This window comes from Caretta caretta, chromosome 1, assembly GCF_965140235.1.
Source record: "Caretta caretta isolate rCarCar2 chromosome 1, rCarCar1.hap1, whole genome shotgun sequence".
NCBI classification, from domain to species: Eukaryota; Metazoa; Chordata; order Testudines; family Cheloniidae; genus Caretta; species Caretta caretta.
Genome location: NC_134206.1, coordinates 107,353,175 through 107,380,125, shown reverse-complemented (window position 1 = coordinate 107,380,125; position 26,951 = coordinate 107,353,175). Strand labels below are relative to the sequence as shown.

Genomic DNA, 26,951 nt, shown 5'->3' with positions numbered 1-26,951 from the left:
AAATATTTAACATCATTATCAAAACTAGATTCTTCATATTTAATTAAACTTAAAATACTGTCTTTTACCTAACGAAGAGAGATGCCAACAATAGTATTTTAGATGACATTTTCTATTGATTATTAATTTTTTATTAAACCAATGTAGTTATCTGTGAACTATGGTCAATAACCTCATAAGAGTTAAAGTAACACGTGAGACCATCAGAACTAAAATAGTCATAAAGATACTTTATGAATAAGTTGCTCTCTGAGGCCTTGAATTAGCAAAGCACTTAAGCACACGCTTAACCTTAAGCTCATGACTTCAAAATGAATTAAACAGAATCCGTAGGATCATTCAGCGCCTAGAAGGTGTGAGGACTTGAAGACTGAATCTGCAGTGACAACCATTTCCATGACTAAATGTGAGAGGATTCAGCACCATGAACACCACCATCCTTCCTGGTTACTCCAGCCCTATCTGCACACTATCTTCACTGTTTGTGAACCTCACTGGGCCAGAAAGTTTGATCCAGGGACATACAGTTTCGTAGTGAACACTGGTATAAGAATATTAAAGGAATTGGCACATGAAATTACAAGCCCATTAGCAAGAATTTTTAATGAATCTGTAAACTCAGGGGTTGTACAGCATGATTGGAGAATTGCATAACAGTTCCTATTTTTAAGAAAGGGGAAAAAAGGTGATCCGGGTAACTACAGCCCTGTTAGTTTGACATCTGTAGTATGCAAGGTCTTGGAAAAAATTTTGAAGGAGAAAGTAGTTAAGAACATTTGAGGTCAATGGTAAATGGGACAAAATACAACATGGTTTTACAAAAGGTAGAGCGTGCCAAACCAACCTGATCTCCTTCTTTGAGAAAGTAAGAGATTTTTTTAGACAAAGAAACGCAGTGGATCTAGATTTCAGTCAGGCGTTCATACAGTGCCACATGGGGAATTATTAGTTAAATTGGAAAAGATGGGGATCAATATGAAAATTGGAAGGTGGATAAGGAATTGGTTAAAGGGGAGACTACTGCGGGTCATACTGAAAGGTGAACTGTCAGGCTGGAGGGAGGTTATCAGTGGAGCTCCTCAGGGATCAGTTTTGGGACCAATCTTATTTAATCTTTTTATTACTGACCTCAGGACAAAAATTGGGAGTGTGCTAATAAAGTTTGCGGATGACACGAAGCTGGGAGGTATTGCCAATTCAGAGAAGACCGGGATATCATACAGGAAGATCTGGATGACCTTGTAAACTGGAGTAATAAGTTTACAAGTACTCCTTTTCTTTTTGCGAATACAGACTAACACGGCTGCTACTCTGAAACCAGTAATAGGATGAAATTTAATAGTGAGAAGTGTAAGGTCATGCATTTAGGGATTAATATCAAGAATTTTAGTTATAAGCTGGGGGCACATCAATTGGAAGTAATGGAGGAGGAGGACGATGACCTTGGAGTACTGGTTGACCACAGGATGACTATGAGCCACCAATGTGATATGGCCATGAAAAAAGCTAATACAGTCTTGGGATGCATCAGGCGAGGTATTTCCAGTGGAGATAAGGAGGTGTTAGTACCATTATACAAGGCACTGGTGAGACCTCACCTGGAATACTGTGTGCAGTTCTAGTCTCCCATGTTTAAGAAGGATGAATTCAAACTGGAACAGGTACAGAGAAGGGTCTACTAGGATGATTCGAGGAATGGAAAACCTGTCTTATGAAAGTAGACTCAAGGAGCTTGGCTTGTTTAGCCTAACCAAAAGAAGGCTGAGGGGAGATTGCTCTCTATAAATACATCAGAGGGATAAATACCATGGAGGGAGAGGAATTATTTAAGCTCAGTACCAATGTGGACACAAGAACAAATGGATATTAACTGGCCATCAGGAAGTTTAGACTTGAAATTAGATGAAGGTTTCTAACCATCAGAGGAGTGAAGTTCTGGAACAGCCTTCCAAGGGAAGCAGTGGGGGCAAAAGATCTATCTGGCTTTAAGATTAAGCTTGATAAGTTTATGGAGGAGATGGTATGATAGGATAACATGATTTTGGCAATTAATTGATCTTTAACAATTCATGGTAAATGGGCCCAATGGACTGTGATGGGATGTTAGATGGGGTGGGATATGAGTTATTACAGAGAGTTCTTTCCTGGGTATCTGGCTGGTGAATCATGCTCAGGGTTCAGCTGATCGCATATTTGGGGTTGGGAAGGAATTTTCCTCCAGGGCAGATTGGAAGAGGCCCTAAGGGTTTTTCGCCTTCCTCTGCAGCATGGGGCATGGGTCACTTGCTGGAGGATGCTCTGCACCTTGAAGTCTTTAAACCATGATTTGAGGACTTCAATAGCTCAGACATAGGTGAGAGGTTTATTGCAGGAGTGAGTGGGTAAGATTCTGTGACCTGCATTGTGCAGGACATCAGACTAGAAGATCATAATGGTCCCTTTTGATCTTAATGTCTATGAGTCACTGCAACATTGTACGCAAGAGAGAAGAGGAACAATTCTATTATGAAGATCTGTCTCTCATTTTGGCCTCTGCCTCATTTTGACATGTGTCTCTAAAAGTTATTTGTTTTAAAGACGTTCCTGCTGGAGACTATGCAGACCTTTGGGACGGAAAAAATGGACATAGTGACGTTCCTGTGAGCCACAAAGGGACTTTAATATACAAGGTTTTCAACTCACTTCACCAGTACTCTGTAACCTAAATTGTGGGGCCTCATTAGTGACACTTTTGTAGCGATAACTGACTTAGTAGAATTTCTTTTAAATCAATTTTCTCTTTATGTGATTCTTTCTATTTTCCATACTATGCCAATCAAAGGTTGTTTCATTTAAGCTAACTGAAACTGGATGTGAAGACTGGTAAATTGGAGATAATTGTTGGGGGACACCTTGATAAGAATAAACCTGAATTTTGACTTCAGAGGAGGATGAGTAAGAGTAGGGATAACACAATTGCTCTCTCCAGATAACATTTGAAGAGGGACTGATAAAAGCCACCAGAGACACGTGGCTGAGAAAGCCGAATAAGCCTGCAGAGTGCTAAGCCCAATTACATTTATCAAAGCTGGTATCTGACCCTGATAGGTGTTTTCATTGTATTTAAGTGTTAGGAATATAAGAATACTAAACATTTAGGCAAAACCAAAGATGTTAGCTCAGTGGCTCTAGTGGCTCTGCACTAAGTTTTCTCAAACTGTAGATTCTTTCTGCATAACATCTCTAAGAGACAGCCTTTCCTAGCCATCCACACTGCAAAACCTCGTCTTATCATCTCGTGTCTTGATTACTTGACAAATGCAATCTTGCCCTGGTCATATCCGTTCAGAATGCTACTGTAAAGATAATTTTTCTAGCCTGTTGCCTTGACCAAGTCTCTCCACTGGTGCCCTTTCTCAATCGCATCAAACATAAGTGACCTGACATCACTTTAAAGGCCCTTCACAGCCTACCTCCACTCTACCCTCATTTTGCATGTGTTATCAAAATATCGATTCCCACCTCTGATCAGCCAAAAGCCAGACTCCAAGCTCAAGCGCCTTCATGCTTTTCTCCCATGCTGCCCCTCATGCTTGGGAGATTCTCCACAAAGAGACCTCAATATTCTCCACATTTTTCCTAAAACTTTCCTTTGCGATAATGCCTACCAAAGGCTTGACAAGGGTTAGGCTGCTGGTGTGCCGAGACCACTGCCTATCATGCTGACCAATACTGTCTCATTATTTCCTTGTGCTCCCCATCAGTCTGTCTCCATCTATTGTCTGTGTCTTATACTTCAATTGTAAGATGTTTGGGGCAGGGACTGCCCTTCTGTTCTGTACAGAGCCTAGCACAGTGGGATGCTGATCTATGACTGGGGCTCCTAGGGACCATGGTAATACAAAGAAAAAGTAATGATAATTTGCTTCTGTACTGTATTGAGGGTTTTAAACTAAGGGCCTGATCCAAAGTCTATTAAGTCAGCTGTAATAATCCCATTGAATTCAATAGGCTTTGGATTTGGTCCTCAATGAATACAGTATTTTCTTTTTGGGGACTCAGGGGAAAGTAAGTGAATATACAGTAACTTGAACTTTAGCCTACTAAATGAAGTTTATTTAACTGAAACATCTCACTTTACTTAAAATGTGTCTCTGACTGATAGTTTAAAGACTGATTCAGGGTTGATGTGCACACAAATTGCTGATTTAACTAAATCAGTTACTGAATTAAACTAAATCAACATCCAGTCAAACTAATTTAAGAGAGTGTCCACATGAGGACTGCACTGATTTTTATCAATTTACAAACCCCCTTTACTTAAATCAGTGTAATATGAGGAGGTAAATTGGGTCTTTATTAAAATAAAAAGCACATTGACTCTTTTGAAACTATAGGGACAACTTTAGGTGCGCTTCATGCACTTATATGCCTATTAATTTTATGGGCCATGAGTAAGGCTGTGAGTCTATCGCGGAGGTCACAGATTCCGTGACCTCTGTGATTTCTGCAGCAGCTGGTGCTGGCTCAGGGGATGCCCAAGCTGGGCAGCCCCTGGGCCAGCAGCAGCAGTTTGGGTGTGTGGGAGGGGGCTCAGGGCTAGGGGAGCAGGGGAGGCACTTACCTCAGGATGGGAGGCTCCCACTGGCATGGCCCTGCAGCTAGTAGGTGACGGAGGGACCAGGAGAGACTCCGCGCCGCGTGCTGCCTGCACCTGCAGGTCCCGCCTCCACAGCTCCCATTGGCTGTGGTTCTTAGCCAATGGGAGCTGCTGCAGCTGGCGCTTGTGCCCCTCCACTGCCTAGGAGCCTCAGGGACGCAGAGCCAGGTAGGGAGCCCCTGCCAGCCCCGCCAACCCCGTACCCCCCGCCCCACACCAGCAGGGATCCCAGGCCGCACACTGCGGCCTGACCATCCTCCCCAAGACCTTCCCCCCCCGCAACCCTCTCCGTCCAAGTTTTAGTCACAGGTATTTTTAGTAAAAATCATGGACAGGTCACAGGCCGTGAATTTTTGTTTACTGCCTGTGACTTGTCCATGACTTTTACTAAGAATACCTGTGACTAAAATGTAGTCTTAGTCATGAGTAGACTTGGGAGAATAATAAAGCATTGGTCTTTCATCAACAGAAAAACTAGTCCATTAAAATTATAACACAAGCAAAATGATTTCTAAAGAGTTTTAAAAGTTTTCTCTGAAGCCTCAAATAGACTTAAAGCCATGAGAGAGAGTTCTGACAAAATTTTTTTGAAGTGCTACCTTTTCAACAGAAGCATTTATATTTTTTAAAGGGGAACATTTTGAGCAAGTCTGTTGGATTAGTCTATTGGATTCTTTTTGTTCTGCCTCTTTTGACAGGTACAAATTAGCTGTTCTCTGTGAAAACTTAAGACTTCCCCAAACAAAGCTCTGAAGCTGTCTCGCCACTTCTCTCTTTTATGAGGAAACTGGTAAGTATTACCAGAAAAGTGACTTTATTATGATTTAAAAAGAGAAAAAAAATCTGACTCAGTCGTGTGAATTTACTGCTCTGGTCTGATTCACTCTAGAGAGATGCTGGAGTTATTAGAAGGAGGTTGGGATCTATATCTAAAAACCTGCCAGAAGTTCAGTGCTCAGACAGTTGGCATTGGGCAGGGGATCACTATTCCCTTTGGGTGGTTATGTTTAAAGTTAACACCATTCATTCTACAATAATGGTGTACAACAACAGGGGACGTTGTGCTGCTGTTTCTTCCAGTTGAGAATGTGAGTCAAGCTCTGCTGTTTTCCTCACCTCCCAACCCCATCCCCTGTGTCTCTCCAGTATCCACACATCTTCCTCCCAGCAGTTCAACCCATCTTGTCACTTACTTATTTCTTCTCTGGGCAGAGCAGACCTTCTCCCTCTGCTTCTGCTTGCACTCCAGCCTCTCTTTTCATTACCTTCACCTGCCTCAGAAGCAGGCAGCCTGATTTCCTGACAATGACAAACAAGATTAGAGCAGGGAAAGGAGCTCCAAATACTCATCCCTGCCCTCCTCATCCTAGCAGCAAAGAGCAGGTCTCAGAGGCCACTGCAACTCACCTGCCTGGCAGCAGCTTCTGATAACTGCAAGGAAGAAGAGGATAGGGTACCCTCTTTACTCGCATCCTGAGGCTGGGGTAGCGGAGCTCTTGCCTGGACTCTGTAGATCAGCTCGCTGCGGAGAGTGGCTAGTTCTGCTTTAAGTGTGAGAATGTGATAAAGACACACTGCTGCAAGAGAAGAGGACAGGAGCGTTGCAAGCCACAGGAATGTGACCGAGAGGAGTCCTTTGCTGCCCAAACCAGCACCAGGGAGAGCAGGAGGAGAGGAGGAGGTACCCTTCTGTTGGATGATGTGCATACAGTCCATGGATTTCATCTCTGCTCTTTCCTTACTAAAGCCAGAGGGAACATTCAGCTCTGGGGTGTAATCCATTTTGCCAGTTGCTGGCTGAAACTAAGGGCAGCCAAAATATCTGACCAAAACGCCCAGATCATTTCCTGTCATATGGAGCTGTTGATACAAACATTAAGTTTAATGTACAGGGTAAGTGTCTAAGATGCAGGCTCCCTTAGCTTTCTTCTTACTGCTCTGCATCTTGGCAAATTATTATTCTCTCTTCAGCTGCTTGCTCAATCTACCTTCCTCATTTCACTTTCAGCTATTTACTTTTTATGGCAACTTGCCCATTACCATCTCCTGTTATCTTTGTATCCAGACATGATTAAAACATCTGATACCATTTGTATCCTGAATCTTAGGTAACAGTGCAGAAGAGCTGTAAGGCTTCCTGCCAAAATACTGTATCCTGTCACAACCTAATGCATAAAGTGGTCTCTAAAAATAGAAATATAAAGTAGTTCTCAAGAACACAGAATTTCTATTAGTATCCTAAAAACAGAAAAAAGTTTTCCAAGTACAGGTAGCAGAGCATTTCATTTTTCTGACTGTGGGAAGTTGCAGGCTCAATGGAGGGCCAGATGTTCCCAAAGAATTTGAGAACGACTTTTAATTACAATTTGTTTTATAAATTTACCGATTCTGCTGCAGAGTTCAAGCATTTGGATGTGGGATTAACCAAGGATTGATACAAAGAGGATGGTAGAAAGGAAGTATATGGAGAATTCCAAGAAGAGGAAGAACTTGTTCTAGCATGCATGCACTTTAGAAGGCAAAGATAATTCATGGAATTTAAACCTGTCTGCTTAATTTTACTTTGTAAACCTGTCTGCTTGGCTTTGGGCTCATCTCTTCCTATGGTCCTATTAATCCCTGCATCCCTCTGAACTTTTTGACAGAATCTTAAAATGGGTGTGATGGGAATTTAACTACAGTAGAACCTCAGAGTTACAGAATTACAAATTGACCAGTCAACCACACACCTCATTTGGAACCAGAAATACGCAATCAGGCAGCAGCAGAGCTCCCCCCTTCCCCCTGCCAAAAAAAGCAAATACAGTACAGTACTGTATTAAACATAAACTACTAAAGCATAAAGGGAAAGCAGCATTTTTCTTCTGCATAAAAGTTTCAAAGCTGTATTAAGTCAATGTTCAGTTATAAACTTTTGAAAGAACATCCATAACATTTTGTTCAGAGTTACGAATATTTCAGAATTATATTTCAGAACACCCTCCATTCCCAAGGTGTATGTAACTGAAGTTCTACTGTAATTTACACTCTTGCCATCCCTTGCTTAATTCATCTAGAACAGAATGTTGCAGTACATCCCTTCAGCAACACAGACAATCATGAAAATGTCAGACGTGTCCACCACTCTCTGCAGTGACTTCCCATAAAAGTTAAGTTCAAGGTCTCAGTCCTTATCTTCAAAGCACTCAACAGTCTGGCCCCATGACATCTAAGAGATCATCTGATGCTCCAGGATAGGGACTGTAGTAAACAGGAATAATGGAACTTTCTACTACAAGGGTAAAACTTGTCTGTGCAAGAACAAGGATCTTGGGGATGGTCTCAGACTGTGGAATGAACTCCTTCAAGAATGAAGGACCATCATAAACCTCACACCTTCTCACTCTAAGTGCAATGTATACTTTTTCAACCTTGCCTTCTCTAACAAATACATAACAGCATATACCACATATACTACACTGCACACACAAAGAGGTCTGAGTCACTAATGTTTATTTTTAACAAATCTGCAAAACACTGAGGAAATTCCAGAGGACCGGGAAAAAAGGTAATGTGCCAATATTTAAAAAAGGTAAATGGGATAACCTGTGAAACTTTAGGCTGATTAGCCTGACATCAATGCCATGCAAAGTCAAGAAAAGACCAAATATGGGAAGTAAAATGACAATAGCATAAACAATGACATTAACAGGTTTAGCAAAATAGGTCTTGTCAAACAAACATTTTTGGTAAGATCACAAGTTTCGATGGTAAAAGTAACTGTGATGACTTCTGTAAAGCATTTGACATAATCCTGCATGACATTCTGATAAATTTAGCACTATACAAAATCATATTAATGGATTAAAAATTGGTTAACATAGATCCCAAAAAGTAATTGTAAATGGGAAATTGTCATCCAATGGGGTTGTTTCTAGCAGAGTTTTAAAAGCAATCTGCTCTTGACTCACTAATAATCCATTTTTATAAATGATGTGGAAGAAAACAAAATAATTGCTGGTAAAGTTTCCAAATTACACTAAAATTGGTAGCGTGATAAATTAAGATGGGCTCAGGTAATTTATACAGACTAATCTGGATCACTTGTTAAAGTGGGCTCATCTGAACAACATGCATTTTAAAACACAAATAAATGCAAGATCATGTAGGAACAAAGAATGTAGGTCAGATGGGGCTATATCCTGGAAAGCAGTAACTCTGAAAAGGAAGGGTCATGGCAAATAATTAAGGCTAAGATTTAGTCACAGGTATTTTTGATAAAAAACGTCATAGACAGGTCACAGGCAATAAATAAAAATTCATGGCCCATGATCTGTCCGTGACTTTTACCAAAAATACCTGTAACTAAATCTCTACTTCTGGGGCCCCACTGCTCCAAGGGACCCCTGTTCTAGTACTGGGGGTTGACTACCCCCCAGACGCTGCTCCCAGGGACTGCTCTCTGGATGGCCTCGGGGCGCTCCTGGGGCCACTGCTCCAGCTGCCCTGGGACTGCTACTGCTCGGGAGGTCCCAGGGCACCCCCAGGACTGCTGCTCTGGCACTCCCCGGAGCCAGCCACACCAGCTGCTGTTCCGGCGGTCCCCAAAGCCAGCTGCGTGGGACTGCCTGACCAGTGGCTGGTGCGACTGGCCCCGGGGCAGCCAGCGGGACCACTGCTCAGGCACTTCCCAAGGCCGCCCAAGCAACAGCTGGTGTGGCTGGCCCCAGGGCAGACCCCAGGGCCAGCTGAGCGGAACCACTGCGCGGGTAGTCCCTGGGACCAGCCAGCACCAGCTGCTGCAGAAGTCACAGAGGTCACGGAATCTGTGACTTCCGCAACCTCCATGAAAGAATTGTAGTCTTACAAATGACTAACTGAACTTGAGCTCCCTATGTGATTCTGTATCTGAGAGAGCAAATTAATTCTTGAATGTATATGCAATGCATATCAAGTAATAGTAGGAAGGCAGTATTCTTGCTGTATATAAACATTAGCAAGACCACTACTGGAATGATGTGCCAACTTCTGGTTCCACAATTTAAAAAAAAAAAATTGGAAATGGTTCAGAAAAGAGCTATAAGAACGATTCAAGATCTGGAAAACATGCCTTATCGTGAGATGCTAAAATAGCTCAATCTATTTAGTTTATCTAAAAGAAGGGTAAGATGTGACTTGATCATGGTCTATAAATGCCTCAGTTGGGAAGAGATTTCTGATGGATTCAAAAAGACATGAGATTCAATGGTTGGAAGCGTAAGTTAGACAAATTCAGACTAGAAAAAAGGCACAGATTTTTAACAGTGGGGGCAACTAGTTATGGAAACAACTCACCTAGAGATGCGATGGATTCCCCATCACTTGAAGTGGATCTCTTTCTAAGGCCTGGTCTACACTGCAGCGGGGAGGGGGAAATCAATCTAAGTTATGCAACTGCAACGTACTTAGATCTACTTACCACGGTGTCTTCACTGCCATAAATTGAAGGCTGATGCTCTCCCATCAACTCTGCCTGCGCCTCTCGCCCTGGTGGAGTACCGGAGTCGATGGGAGAGCACTTGGCAGTCGATTTATCGCATCTAGACTTGATGCGATAAATCGACCCCCGCTGGATTGATCACTGCCCATCGATCCAGCCTGTAATGTAGACATGCCCTAAGAGATATGCTGTAGTTCAAACAGAAGTTGCAGGGTTGATGCTGAAATGACAGGGTGAGGGTTTTTTGGCCTCTGTCACACAGAAGGTCAGACTAGATTACGATAATTGGCCCTTCTATCCTAAAAATCTACTAGGTATTATTGTCCCCAGTAAACAAATGGGGAACTGAGGTACAGACAGATTTACATGCCCAAGGTCCGACAGGAAATCTGTGGTTGAGTCAGGAACTGAACCCTTGATTTCTTGAGTTCCAGTCCAGTGCCCTAACCACAAAAGCGTTCTTCCTCTTTAAGGAATGAAAATTATTTCTCACAAAAAAGTTTTTATAAAAGCACATAGAACTACAAGTCTCAAGAATAAGGTCAGAGGAATATAAATATTTGAGAGATGGACAAGGGATAAATTCAGATAATTTAAAACAAAATCCCTTGGTTTTAAAAAAAAGTTAGGACAAATCCTTGGATGACACTGTGCAGAATCTCTGTCCACCGAAGTCTGTGGTCTATGTTATAGGTGCATGTCCAGATGCAAAGTGCAGAATGGCTAACCAACCGATGGGTCAACATCGGATACTTCCAAACTAGTGTGAGAATGGCACTGTTTCCTATAACTGATTAAATGCCCCAAAACAAAGCAAGCTAACATGCCCCAGTATACAAGACAGCATGGAGCACATAGAGGTAAATGCGAAGAATAGAGGAGTGAGCAGAGCTTCCATTTTCACAAAGATATTATTCAAAGTCCTTTCTCTAACCCCCTCCCTTTCCAAAGTGGCCAGTCAGACTCTGTCTGATTGCAGACAATCTTATACAACAGCTCCCGATGAAAAGAGATCACACTCACCTTGCCCCTACTTAAGCAGCAGCATGCTTAACCCTGGTCTACACTATGAGTTTAGGTCGAATGTAGCAGCGTTAGATCAATTTAACCCTGCACCTGTCCACACGACAAAGCCATTTTTGTCGACTTAAAGGGCTCTTAAAATTGATTTCTGTACTCCTCCCCGATGAGGGGATTAGTGCTGAAATCGACATAGCCGGATCAAATTTGGAGTATTGTAGATGCAATTCAACGGTATTGGCCTCTGGGAGCTATCCCAGAGTGCTCCATTGTGACCACCCTGGCCAGTGCTTTCAACTCAGATGCACTAGCCAGGTACACAGGAAAAGTACCGGGAACTTTTGAATTTCATGTCCTGTTTGGCCAGCGTGGCAAGGTCATCAGCACAGGTGACCATGCAGTCCCAGAATCACAAAAGAGCTCCAGCATGGACCGAATGGGAGGTACTGAATCTGATCGCTGTATGGGGAGACAAAGCCGTGCTATCAGAACTCCGTTCCAAAAGACAAAATGCCAAAATATTTGAAAAAAATCTCTAAGGGCATGAAGGACAGAGGCTATAACAGGGACCTGTGAAACTTAAGGAGCTCAGGCAAGCCTACCAAAAATCCAAAGAGGCAAACAGCCACTCTGGGTCAGACCCCCAGACATGCTGCTTCTATGATGAGCTGCATGCCATTCTAGGTGGTGCCCCTACCACTACCCCACCCCTGTACGTGGACTCCTGCAAGGGGGGAGTCTCACGCAACAGGGATAAGGACTTTGGGGATGAGGAAGATGATGATGATGATGATGATGAAACTGTTCTCCCCGACAGCCAGGAACCATTTATCACCCTGGAGCCAATACCCTCCCAACCCTCCCAAGGTGGGCTCCGGGACCTTGAAGGCGGAGAAGGCATCTCTGGCGAGCATACCTTTGTAAATATAATACATGGTTTAAAAGCAAGCGTGTTTAATGATTAATTTGCCCTGAAGACTTGGGATGCATTTGTGGCCAGTACAACTACTGGAAAAGTCTGTTAACGTGTCTGGGGATGGAGCGGAAATCCTCCAGGAACATCTCAATGAAGCTGTCCTGGAGATACTCCCAAAGCCTTTGCAAAAGGTTTCTGGGGAGGGCAGCCTTATTCTGTCCTCCATGGTAGGACACTTTACCATGCCAGGCCAGTAGCATGTAGTCTAGAATCATTGCATAACAAAGCATGGCAGCGTATGGTCCCAGTGTTTCCTGGCATTCAAGCAACATCCGTTCTTAATCTCTCTGTGTTATCCTCAGGAAAGTGATATCATTCACGGTTACTTGGTTGAAATAGGGGAATTTTATTAAGGGGACATTCAGAGGTGGCCATTCCTGCTGGACTGTTTGCCTGTGGCTGAAAAGAAATCGTCCCCACTTTTAGCCATGTGCTGGGGGGAGGGGTGAAGCGATCATCCCAGAGAATTGGGTGTGTGTGGGGGGGGTGGGGGGGCCTTGTACCGAAAGCACATGTACTATATAATGTGAACAGCTTGGTTCACCATGAAAGAATCTACCCATTGTTCTCTAAAATGTGTCTTTTTAAATACTACTCTCCCTTTTTTTCCTCCCACAGCTGCAAATGTTTCAACGCTCCCCCTATCATCTCTGTCCCAGAGGCTAGCGCAGATAAGAAGGCGAAAAAAACCACACTCGCGCTGAAATGTTTGCTGAGCTCATGCAGTCCTCCCGTAGTGAAAGAGCTCAGCAGAATGCATGGTGGCAAGCAATGTCAGAGTCCAGGAAAGCACAAAATGAATGTGAGGACAGGAGGGATGCGTGAGAGGAGAGGTGGCGGGAGCAAGAGGAGAGGTGGTGGGAGCATGATGAGGAGGTGGCAGGATGCAAAGCTGAGGCTACTGGAGGATCAAACTGATATGCTCTAGCATATGGCTGAGCTGCAGGAAAGGCATAGACCGCCACTGCAGCTCCTGTGTAACCAACTGCCCTCCTCCCCAAGTTCCATAGCCTCCTCACCCAGATACCCAAGAATGCGGGGGTTGGGAGTGCTTCTGGGCACCCAACCACCCCACCCCAGGGGACTGCCCAAGCAACAGAAGGCTGGCATTCAGTAAGTTTTGAAGTACAGTGTGGCCTTGTCCTTCCCTCCACCCCTCCCGGGCTACCTTGGCAATTATCCCCCTATTTCTGTGATGGATTAATAAAGAATGTATGAATTTGAAACAAAGACTTTATTGCCTCTGCAAGTGGTGATCAAAGGGGGGAGGTTGGTTGATTTACAGGGAAGTAGAGTGAACCAAGGGGGCGGGTTTTCGTCAAGGAGAAACAAACAGAACTGCCACACCATAGCCTGGCCAGTCATGAAACTGGGTTTCAAAGCTTCTCTGATGCGCAGCACGCCCTCCTGTGCTCTTCTAAACGCCCTGGTGTCTGGCTGCATGTAATTAGCAGCCAGGCGATTTGCCTCAACCTCCCACCCCGCCATAAATGTCTCCCCCTTACTCTCACAGATATTGTGTAGCACATAGCAAGCAGTAATAACAATGGGAATATTGGTTTCGCTGAGGTCTGAGTCAGTAAACTGCACCAGCGCGCTTTTAAATGTCCAAATGCACATTTTATCACCATTCTGCACTTGCTCAGCCTATTGTTGAACAGCTCCTGACTACTGTCCAGGGTGTCTGTGTATGGCTTCATGAGCCAAGGCATTAAGGGGTAGGCTGGGTCCCCAAGGATAACTATAGGCATTTCAACATCCCCAATGGTTATTTTCTGGTCTGGAAAGTAGGTCCCTTGCTGCAGCTGTTCAAACAGACCAGAGTTCCTGAAGATGCAAGCTTCATGTACCTTTCCCAGCCATCCCACGTTGATGTTGGTGAAACATTTCTTGTGATTCACCAGTGCTTGCAGCACCACTGAAAAGTACCCCTTTCGGTTTATGTACTGGCTGCCAAGGTGGTCCAGTCCCAAGATAGGGATATGCGTTCCGTCTATTGCCCCACCACAGTTTGGGAAATGTGCAGGTCATTTTGGATGGCTTCGCTGCAATGGAATTCCCTGAGTCACTACCCTTGATAGCAGTAGCTCAGTGATTGCGTTGGCTACTTGCATCACAGCAGCCCCCACGGTAGATTTGCCCACTCCAAATTGATTCCCGACTGACCGGTAGCTGTCTGGGATTGCAAGCTTCCAGAGGGCTATCGCCATTTGCTTGTGAACTTTGAGGGCTGCTCTCATCTTGGTATTCCTGTGCTTCAGGGCAGGGGAAAGCAAGTCACAAAGTTCCATGAAAGTGCCCTTATGCATGCGAAAGTTTCACAGCCACTGGGAATTATCCCAGACCTGCAACACTATGTGGTCCCACTAGTCTGTGCTCGTTTCCCAGGCCCAGAATTGATATTCCACTCCATGAACCTGCCCCATTGCCAGCAGGATGTCCAAATTGCCGGGGCCCGTACTTTGAGAGAAGTCTGTGTCCATGTCCTCATCACTCTCGTCACTGTGCTACCGTTGCCTCCTCGCCTGCTTTTGCAGGTTCTGGTTTCTGAACATACTGCAGGATAATGCACAAGGTGTTTACAATGCTCATAACTGCTGTGGTGATCTGAGTGGGCTACATGCTTGCCATGGTATGGCGTCTGCAGGAGAGCAGAGTTGCAGTGGAAGTGGTGGCTGACAACGGATGCCATGAGAATAGATATTTATAGAGAATGATGAGAGGACCTGCAAGGTGGATTCATGAGAGAAGGAGAGCAGAGTTGCAGCGGAAGCGGGAGCCCATGACAGCCAACATGGAGAAATTAGTTATCGAGACAAGAGCAGGAGAGTAGAGTTGCTACGGAGCGGTGGTTCGATGACGACAGTTAGCAGGCCCACTGCACCATCTGCTGAAAGCCGATTGTCAGCCGTTGCTTTCACGGAGGGAGGGGTGACTGATGACAGGTACCCAAAACCACCAGCGAAAATGTTTTTGCCCCATCAGGCATTGGAAGCTTAACCAAGACTTCCAATGGGCGGCGGACTGTGGGATAGCTACCCACAGTGCAACACTCTGAAAGTTGATGCTAGCCATGGTACTGTGCACGCACTCCACCGACTTAATGCATTTAGTGGGGACACACACAATCGACTGTATAAAATCACTTCCTAAAAAATCTAGTTCTATAAATTTGACCTAATTTCGTAGTGTAGACATACCCTTAGACTCAGTCCTCTGAGATGAAGAGGAAATTTCCCGAGCACCTTCAGGTACCAGCATCTGGACCACATGATACAGAAGATTTGTTTTCACTACAGGGGTAAGTCGACCTAAGTTACACTACCTCAGCTATGTGAATAACGTAGCTGGAGTCGACATAGCTGGGTTCGACTTATCCCAATTTCTTCACTGCACTGAGTCATCAGGAGATGCTCTCCGGTTGACTTCCTTTACTCTTCTTGGTGAGCTGGAGTACCAGGGTCGACTGAAGAGTACTCTGCCACCGATTTAGCGGGTATTCACTCGACCCGCTAAATCGATCCCTGCTGCATTGATTGCAGCAGCATCACTCTCCCGGAAGCGAAGGCCAGCCCTTTAGAATCAGGAAATAAGAAGGAAGTCCCTGTCTCACACAGGGCCGAGCACGGCTATAGCTGTTCCTTCTCTGTTATTTTGGCTATGTATGCAATGTCTGGGGGCTGCACAGGCAATTAAAGTAAAATCACATAATGTAATTTTTTTTAAGCTAGGAATAATTAAGCAGTACCCATTTTGGACAGGGGAAGAATGAGTGAAATACAGAGGCTTCCTCTCTAGCCAGCTTTAGAGAAAATATCTCCTTATGAACCTACTTAAATTATGTATTAAAATACAGCCTGAACAAACCCATTTAAAAGGCAGTCTACACCTTAGTATACAAGTCAAGAAATACTGCACCAAATTCACAATTGTCTCTTCACAGTATGTATTTCTTTTTGGGAAGTATAATACCGTTGCTTGGCTTATATGTTGCTGACATAAATATAAAGGGAAGGGTTAACACCTTTAAAATCTCTCCTGGCCAGAGGAAAAAACCTTTCACCTGTAAAGGGTTAAGAAGCTAGGATAACCTCGCTGGCCAAAATGACCAATGAGGAGACAAGATACTTTCAAAGCTGGGGGTGGCGGGGAGAGAAACAAAGGCTCTCTCTGTCTGTGTGATGCTTTTGCCGGGAACAGAAAAGGAATGGAGTCTTAGAACTTAGTAAGTAATCTAGCTAGATATGCGTTAGATTCTGTTTTGTTTAAATGGCTGATAAAATAGCTGTGCTCAATGGAAGGTATATTCCTGTTTTTGTGCCTTTTTGTAACTTAAGGTTTTGCCTAGAGGGATTCTCTATGTTTTGAATTTGATTACCCTCTAAGGTATTTACCATCCTGATTTTACAGAGGTGATTCTTTTACTTTTTTTCTTCAATTAAAATTCTTCTTTTAAGAACCTGATTGCTTTTCATTGTTCTTAAGATCCAAGGGTTTGGGTCTGTGTTCACCTATGCAAATTGGTGAGGATTTTTATCAAGCCTTCCCCAGGAAACGGGGTGTAGGGTTTGGGGAGGATTTTGGGGGGGAAAACACGTTTCCAAGCACGCTCTTTCCCGGTTATATATCTGTTAGACGCTTGGTGGTGGCCGCAATAAACCCCAAGGGCAAAAGGTAAAAAATAGTTTGTACCTTGGGGAAGTTTTAACCTAAGCTGGTAAAAAAAAAAAAAAGCTTAGGGGGTTTTCATGCAGGTCCCCACATCCGTACCCTAGAGTTCAGAGTGGGGAAGGAACCTTGACTGTTGCATTTTGAGTAATGTTATTTTTCTTCTATGATCCACCACAGACTCCACTTTTCCCTCCACCCCCCGCATGGTTTATCTTTTTCATATAGTCACTGTCTACATTTCCACTCTCACAAAATTCACACTGATGTCAGTAGCAATTTTGTCTGAGCAAGAACTGCAAGTTCAGGCCTTCACGCCATAGTGCACAAAAGTCATGTAAACTACATAGATGGGTAATTTACAACTACAGTTCCATTGAATGCTTTGTAAACCTGGTTATTTTAGATTGCCTTTTAAAGAGAACAGGAAATACTACAGGAAAGAAAAATGATAAGCAGAGGACTGTATTATGAAGCAAACTGTAGAACAAGAAAAGATCAAGCCCCATACAGAAAGTAAAACAGGACCAAATAGAAATAAATGCAATTTATATTTTGGAGCCACCATCAGCAATCATCTCTTCCTTTTCCAGAATGCAACCAGAAAGAATTTAGAAAAGGGTCACACTGCTTGAGCTGGGGAAGTATGAGAAAGACAAAGCTCATCTTGTACAGAATTCTGAATAGTTTGGTTACCCAGCAACGTAATGTTACTGCCTTTCCCCACGTCCTTATGCAAAACACAACTAAACAAGCTTTGTACATCTGAGCTAAAATGAGTTGTGGTGGTGAAGTTACAAGGAAGCCATCCCTCCTCAGCTGGAAGTGGGTGCTCTAGATATGCTCTAGGAATTATTTTGGGGCAAGTTTTAGGGCCTGTGTTATACAGGTCAGACTAGAAGATCACAATGGTACCTGATGACCTTGGAGTCTGAGTTCATGGGCTACAGTAGTAGTTAGGGTCTCTGCATACCCAGTAACAAGGGGAGCACATGGCTAAGGATCTTAGTAGTATCAAGTCAGTCTCATTTACACACAGCTAGCTCCGTCACTGAGCTGCTGCAGTCTTCATAGAACACAGAATACTATGCCCTTGGCACGACCTTTCACTTTCAAATTTTACAAACCAGTTGGCACACTGCATTGGGGTACAAAACCTGAAGTCTTTTCCTCCTTGAGATAGCAGGTGGAGTCTGCACTTTTCTTAGATTAGAGGCAATATACATCCATGGCTCTGTGTATAATGCAGTTGCAAGTGTCTATGCAAACGGATGCATATTTTTCCATTTTTAAGTTTCTTTATTATTGCGCTCCAGCACCTAAGCTTTTATTTAAAAGCTAAGCCTAAATCTTATGAGTGAAAAGATAATCTTCAAAATGTACACCCAAAATAAACTCATGCTGCACCATATGCAGAGCTTATGCACAGCATGACAAAATAGCTCAGAGAAAGATAAACTGCTCCCATTAATCAACATTTTGGGGAGGGGGGGAGAAGGGAACCTCAACTCTAGAGACAAGTTAAAGATCAATGTGGTTATTTCACAACTGTTTTTTCAGGAAGCACTGAATACTCATACTTTGAAAAATTAAAGCCCTTTAAAGATGTCTCAAGCGGGGCACAGAAAACTATTATATATGAACTGATTTATATGAAATATATATAAAAACTCATTCTGCTCAGGTTCTTGTTCCATGCAATCCAGCCACTTCTATTACACTGCATTTCTTAAGTTACATGGTTATTGATTTTTCATAGTTAAGACAAGTGTAGGTAGACCATTAACCTTTCAAAAATTAATGCCGAGCTCTTCTGGGCAGTGGCTACTTGCACCTGGATTACTTGCATGTGGAATATGCTTAACATTCAGGGAACTACTGTGCATTGCATAGGGTTTAAAAACAAACAAAAAACCCACACATGACTTTTCCTTGCAATTTTCCCTTTTAAATTTCCTTTCTGAAGACTAAACAAGTTAAAATTCTTTGTGAGTGGAAGTTCAAATGGTGAATTTTAAGTTCTGTCCTCTAGGTGTTTCAAAAGAAGGTGAAAGACATACCATAACCCCTTTTATGATCCTGGAGAGGGTAATACTGAGTTTACAACTGTAAATAAAAGGGCAAGAAATCCCTCAGTTACTAAGTAAGGGTGATGAACAAAACTCCAAGAGTAGTTTTTACTGTCTTCTGCAGTTAAATATGGGTTTGCCTATGACATAATATAGTTTTACAAGCACATTGCAAAAGCCAAGTATGCTTATAGAAGCCTGCATAAAATCAAGTATGCCACTGGCACGTTTCAAATTTGTATCTCAGGATGATTAGGTAGTGGAGCTAGTGAAAGTTTTTGAGAGGAGATTCTGAAATCTATACAGGATGTTTTCAACCTGTTTTCAATTCAGATTAGGGAACTAAATATTCAGACAATTTCAGTCTGAAAGAGGAAATATAAGGGGGCAGGGAGAAGAGGAAGTCTGAAAGACGTAAAGGTAAAAAAAGGGTAGCAGAAGGTCACTGGTTATGAGCTGTACTCGGTCACTCTGAAAAGCTGAAACCAGGTTAGAGGTCCTAGAAATGGATGTTTGCAAATTTTTTTTTGTATTAATCTACTAACCAACTTGTCAATTATATTTCTGTGCAGTAACAGAACATTTAATATGGGTAATCTGTATTACATGTTCATTGATTTGTTCTGTAAATAAAATTTTAAATATTTAACCTGTTAAACAGCAGCAGTTACCAGGCAATCCAAAAAACCCTAAATTCATTCTGAAGACAGATCACAAACTGGAACAAGACATTAATGGCACTTTTAATGTATCAATTTATTGCACGTCAGTACATAAAAATAGAATATGTTTTGTAAAATCAATTTTATTGTAAAAACCAGACTAGAATGAAAGTGTTTGTAAAAACTGCAATGGTTAGCACATATACTGAAACATTTATGCTTAGTTGACAAAATATAGAAGTACTACTTTATAGGATACTTAAACTGAATACTAAAAAAATTTAAAGAAAATTCATTCCTTGAACATTCAATGACTGATTTTAAATTCAGAACATCAGCTTTATTTAGCTCCTGAATATGCTTTAGATATATAGGCTTTTCTCTTCTGCATGATTCTACTGTAAACTAGACGGACAGGACAGCATTATAAATTGTTCTAAACGGGACACACCAATCATAGTTTGATCCCGTCCTGTGCAGGAGGCATTAATTTTATTTTTGGCAAAGTGCCTCTTGCAAATTTGCACATCATTTTAAAAATGCACTTGAAGAAAGTGATTTATGAAATATAACTGGAGGTATATCTGAATCTCTTTGCTAACTGGAAGTGTCAAATCTTGTAAACTTGTCAAATCCTAGGATTTTAGGGTCAGAGAACTATCCACTTTTGCATTTGTCACCATAAGAACATCCAAGGTGACACTCCTAATTAGCCAGGAGAGTGAGAGTGAGTGTGTGTGTCTAAATGCATCTACCCTTACAACTGGGTGATTGCCAACTATGTTTGTGCTGTATTTTTACCTGAGAATGGACATGAGGGCACCTATATCAGTCATTCCCACCCCCATCCCCCCCGCTTTGAAAGCACAGCTTATATCTTTGCCTTTCACAGTTTCAGAACTAGATACTGGGAATGTAAACATGGGCCAATAGGAAGCCTTAAGTGTCTCCACTAATTACATTGGAAAAGAAAGTACTCTTGCGGGGGGGGGGGGGTATTTATCACAAGGACACTACTGGTACAGCTACTCTATTTAGAGACTCCAAATTCTTTTGAAGTCTATTATATATATAGGCAGTTCCTACTCAAGCGTATATTACTATATCTTTAAACCCAAGAGTGACCCCTCTGTAAAGCCTGGATCCAGACTACTTAGTCCCTTCTCCCCAAACAAGCCTATGTGTGATTGGGAATCACACAAAATAAGAATATATACTGTTCACAGTTAAACACTTTATCTTACTGTTATTTTTTGCAGGAGTGCTGGCAAAAGGTGCACTTGACCTAATCACCCTTCTATTTATTTTTCAAACACAAACGATGTAACAGCAGTAATACTTTAACCAAATAGCAGAGATTCTTCTCAATACCCAACCATAACAGCTGCTTCTCAAACCAAAGACTCAACAGCAAAACACCGGTTTGCCACTGTACAATTTGGAGCCAGAATGAGTGCATTGCTGTAGGCAAAAATCTTGACTTGTCAGATGTTCCAACTGGGAAGGATTCCCTCACGGGGTTGGGGGCGGGAGGAATCATTCTCTACTTTTGTTACCAATAAATAATCCCACTGACAGCAGTGTGGCATATACAGAAAACAGAACTTAAACCAATTTTGTTAAGTATTCCCTCCTCACCTGCCCCAGAGGGATTTCAAAGCAAAAGGGTAAACTCCTGTTAGAGATTCAGTTTCTCATTCATACTGCTTAACACGACCCTATCCCTATACGGCACAGGAAAGGAGTTTGAACATGCGTATGTGGTTGAGGGGTCAGTATTCAGTTTAATAAATCCTATGGATATAGACACCTCATCCCTGGGATAAATATTCATCACAATGTGCAGGTTTTCAGATATATGACTTGAAATCCCACAGTCACTATGGTGAAAACATGGTTTGGTGATCAAGAGTGCATTGCTAAACAGTTCTAGTTTGTCATGATTTTCTCCCCCTTTCCTCCCCCGACCAGTTGCCTTTGCAACTATGGGCCCCAATTCAACATTGCCTACTCAGATGATACAAGTGCATAAAGAGCCCTTTATGGCGTTAGAGTTTACACTAAAAATACACATTTATGTTCAGCTTTTGCTTTGGAAATCCATATTTTATATTGGGCATAATTTAATAATTGCAAGACATGACAACTTTTGAAGCAGCTATTTACTGAACTGAATTTACAACCGTCAACCACTAATCTGCATGAGTGGCTGCTACAATTAAAAGTTTTTTCTTTCAGAACAGTAATATTTGTCCCACTTACTCAGATATAATTTATTCTATTTTCTGTAGGAATTTAGTCAGTTCCAAATCTGCGATGTAGCTGAAATAGCACAACACAAGAGCAAAATTTGTGAAAAATATACATGATCTGATAGGAATATACCAAGTAAATGAACATTATGATCCATTAAATCCTTTTAGCCGTTAAGAAGGTTGCCACTTCTACATCACACAGGAAAAGAAACATACCACACAACACTGAAATAATTAGAAGAGACAAGGAAGTCAGACAAACTACAGCTAAGGAGAGTTTATAACACTAGGCAGTTCTAATGCTGACTGCAGTTATTTTAAAGGACTTATGGCTGCAGTATTAAAAAAAAAATACTTATCACCAAGACGGCAGCAATATAGGATGTCTTTATTCAGAAAAAAGAATAACCACTGTTGAAAACTATTTTCTCTAGTTGAGATATTTCACCCCCATGTCCATATTTAATTTGTTGATAATGAGTGCATCCGATGAAGTGAGCTGTAGCTCACGTAAGCTTATGCTCAAATAAATTGGTTAGTCTCTAAGGTGCCACAAGTCCTCCTGTTCTTTTTCCGAATACAGACTAACATGGCTGCTACTCTGATACATATCCATGTGTAATACCTGTACTCCCATAAAATAAAGTAGTTGCTGAGGCACTAGTTCAGGAATACAGCTTTGTTCACTGACGCTAACGGACCCTGAGCATGTGCTTAAGCGCCACTCCGAAACAGGAATGGATTTAAGCATGTGCTGAAGTGCTTTCCTGAATTAGGGCTTAACAGTAATAGCAGAAAGGCTGAATAGAATTCAGCCTGAAACAGCAATGGTACACATTTTTGTATGGAAAACCTTTTTTCACAGATATCCTTAGTCTGGTAAAAAAAGCTATTTGTTGAATAGGCAAACTGCGTATCATCTGGAGCAAATGAGTAATTAAACCTAGTACAAATATAGAATATACCTTGTCATGTTAACCGCGCTGATGACAGACAGCTTTGGTATAGTTGCTCAAGCAAGGATCCTCATTCTAGGAGGACAGTCAATCAGGCTCTTATCTTATTATTCAACACTGTCCACACGAAAGTGGTCACCATTAACTCTTAATGTGACTGGAAGAAATTCACATTTTTGTTGATGGTACTTACAGTCAGTCTCCACACTATACAATAAAATTTAAATAAAAAAATCTGCAAACAGAAGGCTAAAAGAGTTAAAACAAGATTATCTATATTCTCTAGAACTTAACAAATCCTAAATCTGCTAAGTCTAAATGTTTATGTGGCTTTCTTATCCCGATCATAGAAACCGTACAAATCAAACTCTAATGTTTAAACAGACTACTTGTTTTAGAAGTGTATGTAGAGGGAGTACAGGCCTGTTTAATTTAATCAAATTTAAAATCAAATGTAAAGTTTAACTGTATCACCCCACCTGCCACCTCTTCAACAAACAGCGTTGCTCTTTCTGCTATTCTGATCCACAACATGGGACACCCTACCTAAACTGATGATTCTATTGTGATGCCAACAAGAAATGACAACTAATAAAGGCTAAGTTGAAGAGCTGTGGACAAACAATAATAGTTTTGAAAGAGTTATATTTGGATGGTACATTTTTTCCCTCTCTTCATAGGTTGATTCTCTTCTCAGATAGCAGGCTGTACAAGGAAAAACATCTCTTGGCCTTTAGGCATGGACACTCAAATTTGAGAGCACTACTACAGTATAAAAAATGAAATTAATATAGGAAATTGGGTTTTCCTCTTAACCTTCAATTTGTAATAGAACATATATAACCATAAAAATAATCAGGATCGTATACCCATAGGTATACGTTGCCATTAATGCTATTTACATTACTTAGCATATCTTGCATAACACATAAATTCAAGGAATAAAACACTATCATGCATGGTATACTTAAACTAAATCCTAGAAGAGAAATATTGTTATGGAACATATTTTGCTAATCATGATTGGCCAAATAGCTGATACATACAGCAGAGAATACTGAAGAGCCTTCTGTCATCTTAAACTAATGTAAATTGTAATAATGTAGTCACGAGAAGTTTGTAATAGCCTTCATTGTATATACTGAACAAGTGGAAGAATAAACATATCCAAAAAGTGTATGGGAAAGACCTGTAGAACTGTTCATTCATTTACAATGTTGCAAATATAAACACTATCTGGATCATCATAATAAAGTATTAGACCTTTCCAAGTTTAATTTCACTCTTTAGGCAAGTACAGACATAATATACATTTAAAAATTGACATTCTTTTACAATTTTTCACAAATCAAGGTACAGTGCAGTTTTATCAGAAAAAAGGGAATATCAATTATATTATTGTTACGTTAGATGATGTTTTTGCCATTTCTTCAGGGGAGTGACTCTTTATTACTTCTTTGATGAACTGTTCAAGTGCAGTGAAATAACCTTGACACTGCCAAGTGTCATTATGTGTTCCCTCTGGAAATATGGCCAATCTCTTTGTCCGAGATGGGGATAATTCATAAAGCTGTTTCATCATAACTGGCGGAATTAACTGGTCAGATAGCCCAGAGATGAAGAGAGAAGGCATTCTGCACTGAGAGATTTTTCTGTAGGACAGGTATTGATTTTTGTAGCACCACAAAGGAAGATATCTCATTGGGAAGAAAGAAAACAAAGTGCTGGCCATATGTGGAATGCTAAGAAATGTGTTCTCCACCATTATGGCAGAAATCCTATGGGAATTTTCAGAAGCTAAATGAACAGCCACTGCTCCCCCCAAGGAACGGCCAAAGAGAAAGATTTTTGTTTTATCAAGGTCAGACCTAGTCATCACGTAGTCTAGCACAGCCTCAGAATCTAAGTATAGACCTTCTTCACTTGCTTCTCCTTCGCTTTTTCCATAACCTCTATAATCAACCAGCAGCAAGTTTACTTTCAGGTTTACCAGCATCAGCAAAGCATTTGGTAACCTGTGACCAATGTTGCCTGCGTTTCCATGAAAATAAATAATAGTAGGAGAATACACTGCATTGTCCCCAGTGTATCTCAACAGAATAAGATTGAGAAGAACTCCATCTTTGGTTTTGATGAAGATGTTTTCATGTGGTATACCGGTAGGCATAGGAACATAAAGGCGTGAAGAAGAGGGCTGTTCTGGGAAGTACAGCAGTACATCCTGGAATTTATATAGTATACCTGCTATTGATACAAATATTAACATAAGTAAAGTAATGCCGCCATATAAATGAAAAGTTACTATCAAAGGTAAAAGAGAAATACGGCAGAGACCCCAAGACCATGATGCCAAAGCCAGTAGCCACCTTTCAACAAAGGACCAAAGCATCCATGACTTTTCCATTGCAGTAGTGAGTGATCTTTTAGTCCATATGTATCCTGCAAAAAACCCAAACATATGTACATAAATATCAAACATGGAAAACAGTCAAGCAAGCATTCATATTCCTGAAGATTATTAGTAAACCATTGCATAAACAGAAGGTAACAACAAACTACTGTTTATTTAATCTTTTATATAACTAGATCACTTTAATCACTTCCCAAAGTTCAACTGTAATAATCAGCAGGGGCTTCTAGAAATTCATTTGCCATCGAAAACCATGGAATTCGTGTTTTTATACAGAATCTTTAGTTTTGTGAAAAAACAAAAACATACATTAGCTACAGCGGAACCCTGTTTATCTGAGCCTCCATTATCCGTATTAACTGAACCGGGGCTCTGAGCCCCAGGCAGCAGGTCTCAGGCTTCAGCCGACAGTGGGGGAGCTCCACTGCCTTGGGCTGAAGTTCTTTGCCCATTCGCCAGATTATCCAAATTTTTGATTATCTCATCTGGCCCCGGTGCCAATTAGATCAGATAAGCAGAGTTCCACTGTATCTCAGTAAAAGACTGTGTTCAACGGATCTATATATATTGTGACTAGGAAAACTAAAGTTCAGCATTTCATTTTAATCGCGGAAAAACGTGGATTTTCATGGGGTTTTTTTTAAGTCGTAGAATTTTTGGTTTTTTATCATGGAAAACTAGGATCTCTGATAATCAGTGAGAAGAGTAAAATAGGCTTTGCAACTCCTAGGAGAATTCTCTTTTGTTTTCATTTGAATACTACTTAGTACTAATAATCCCCTCAAATACTGTGGCTGACAACAACTGTATTCCCACCCAAATTGCAGAAGCAAGCATGGGCACAGATGGTGATTTGATCAGTTTGCAAAATTGCTTCTTGGGCATTAGCTCTAGGATCCAGAGATAAAAAAAGATATCACTCTTACTTCCATGCCTGTGACAAGCGTCTTCATTCTTTAACGATTTATACAGAAATATTCTCACAGACCAACTTCCCCAATCCCTTGCAAATGCCTGGCTGCAGCTATAGCCCTTAGTTACCTGAAAAAGTATTATAGCTGGATTAAGATGACCAGATGAAAAGGCACAATTGTGATGGATGCCTAACACTTGTCCCCACCACCCACCCATTTTGTACCTATGCTGCTTAATGCCACAGTTAGTCAGATTCAGTTTAAGATTTCTGCTACCAGCTTTCTAGCCATATTTCCTCCTGCTTCATTTGTTACAGGTCATCAAGTGGGAAAGGTATTTAGGAGTACTTATATCATCATCCACGGTGATGACATCAGGTGGTTTTAATGTCCTACCAGGCTACTGAAAGAACAGTCAGTTGTTTGTACCTCCTTGTGATCAGTGGAAACAATACTGGTTCAGGATGCCAAAGCAAGTTCATGCTCCAATGAGAAAAGTACACCTAGAGATCAAAATGAGGGACATAGTGGTCAGTCCATGACATGGGAGTAAACTCTGTCCCTCCAACTACTGATCCCAATATATAAACCAGATCCGGAACATAGCCCACTATATGCATGGAGACAGATGTCAACTAGAAGAGTTATAGTAATCATGAGAAGTGGAATTAACCCCTAAAGAGTCCTTATCTAATTACTAAAGACATCTAAGAAAGTCAGTCTGAGTGACTGTCAGCTCCAGATGGGACCCTGTTATGCTGCAAGGGTGATCATACATCAGCAAGAAAACATGCTAGCTCCAACCCGAGGCTCATGCACTAGACAATCTTGGCTTTTGGACAGGATATCGTCCTTAGATATATCAGCATTCACTGCATTTCTCTCTCTAGACCACTCTAGTTTTATTCTTTTTTCCATGTGTGT

General features: G+C 41.6%; 2 protein-coding genes across 3 annotated transcripts in view; both read right to left on the bottom strand.

Moving 5' to 3' along the window:
- Positions 1–25,146, bottom strand: part of TNFSF13B (TNF superfamily member 13b) — a 38,576-nt gene extending 13,430 nt beyond the window's left edge. Inside the window, exons 1-3 of one of the 2 annotated variants that reach the window (XM_048854870.2) lie at positions 25,070–25,146; positions 6,047–6,499; positions 5,833–5,938 (exon numbers count right to left, since the gene is read on the bottom strand). In XM_048854870.2, coding sequence (XP_048710827.1) covers positions 5,833–5,938; positions 6,047–6,421 — 481 coding nt within the window. In that variant the 5' untranslated portion in view covers positions 6,422–6,499; positions 25,070–25,146. Of the gene's footprint in view, positions 1–5,832; positions 5,939–6,046; positions 6,500–7,368; positions 7,421–25,069 lie in introns of those variants that run through there. The other variant, XM_075129756.1, reaches the window with a different exon arrangement.
- On the bottom strand, positions 22,119–25,107 carry ABHD13 (abhydrolase domain containing 13). The gene has a single exon (XM_048854858.2). It carries the CDS (start codon positions 25,105–25,107, stop codon positions 24,094–24,096), a length of 1,014 nt encoding a protein of 337 aa, XP_048710815.1. The 3' UTR covers positions 22,119–24,093.
- Positions 25,147–26,951: the final 1,805 nt, after the last annotated feature.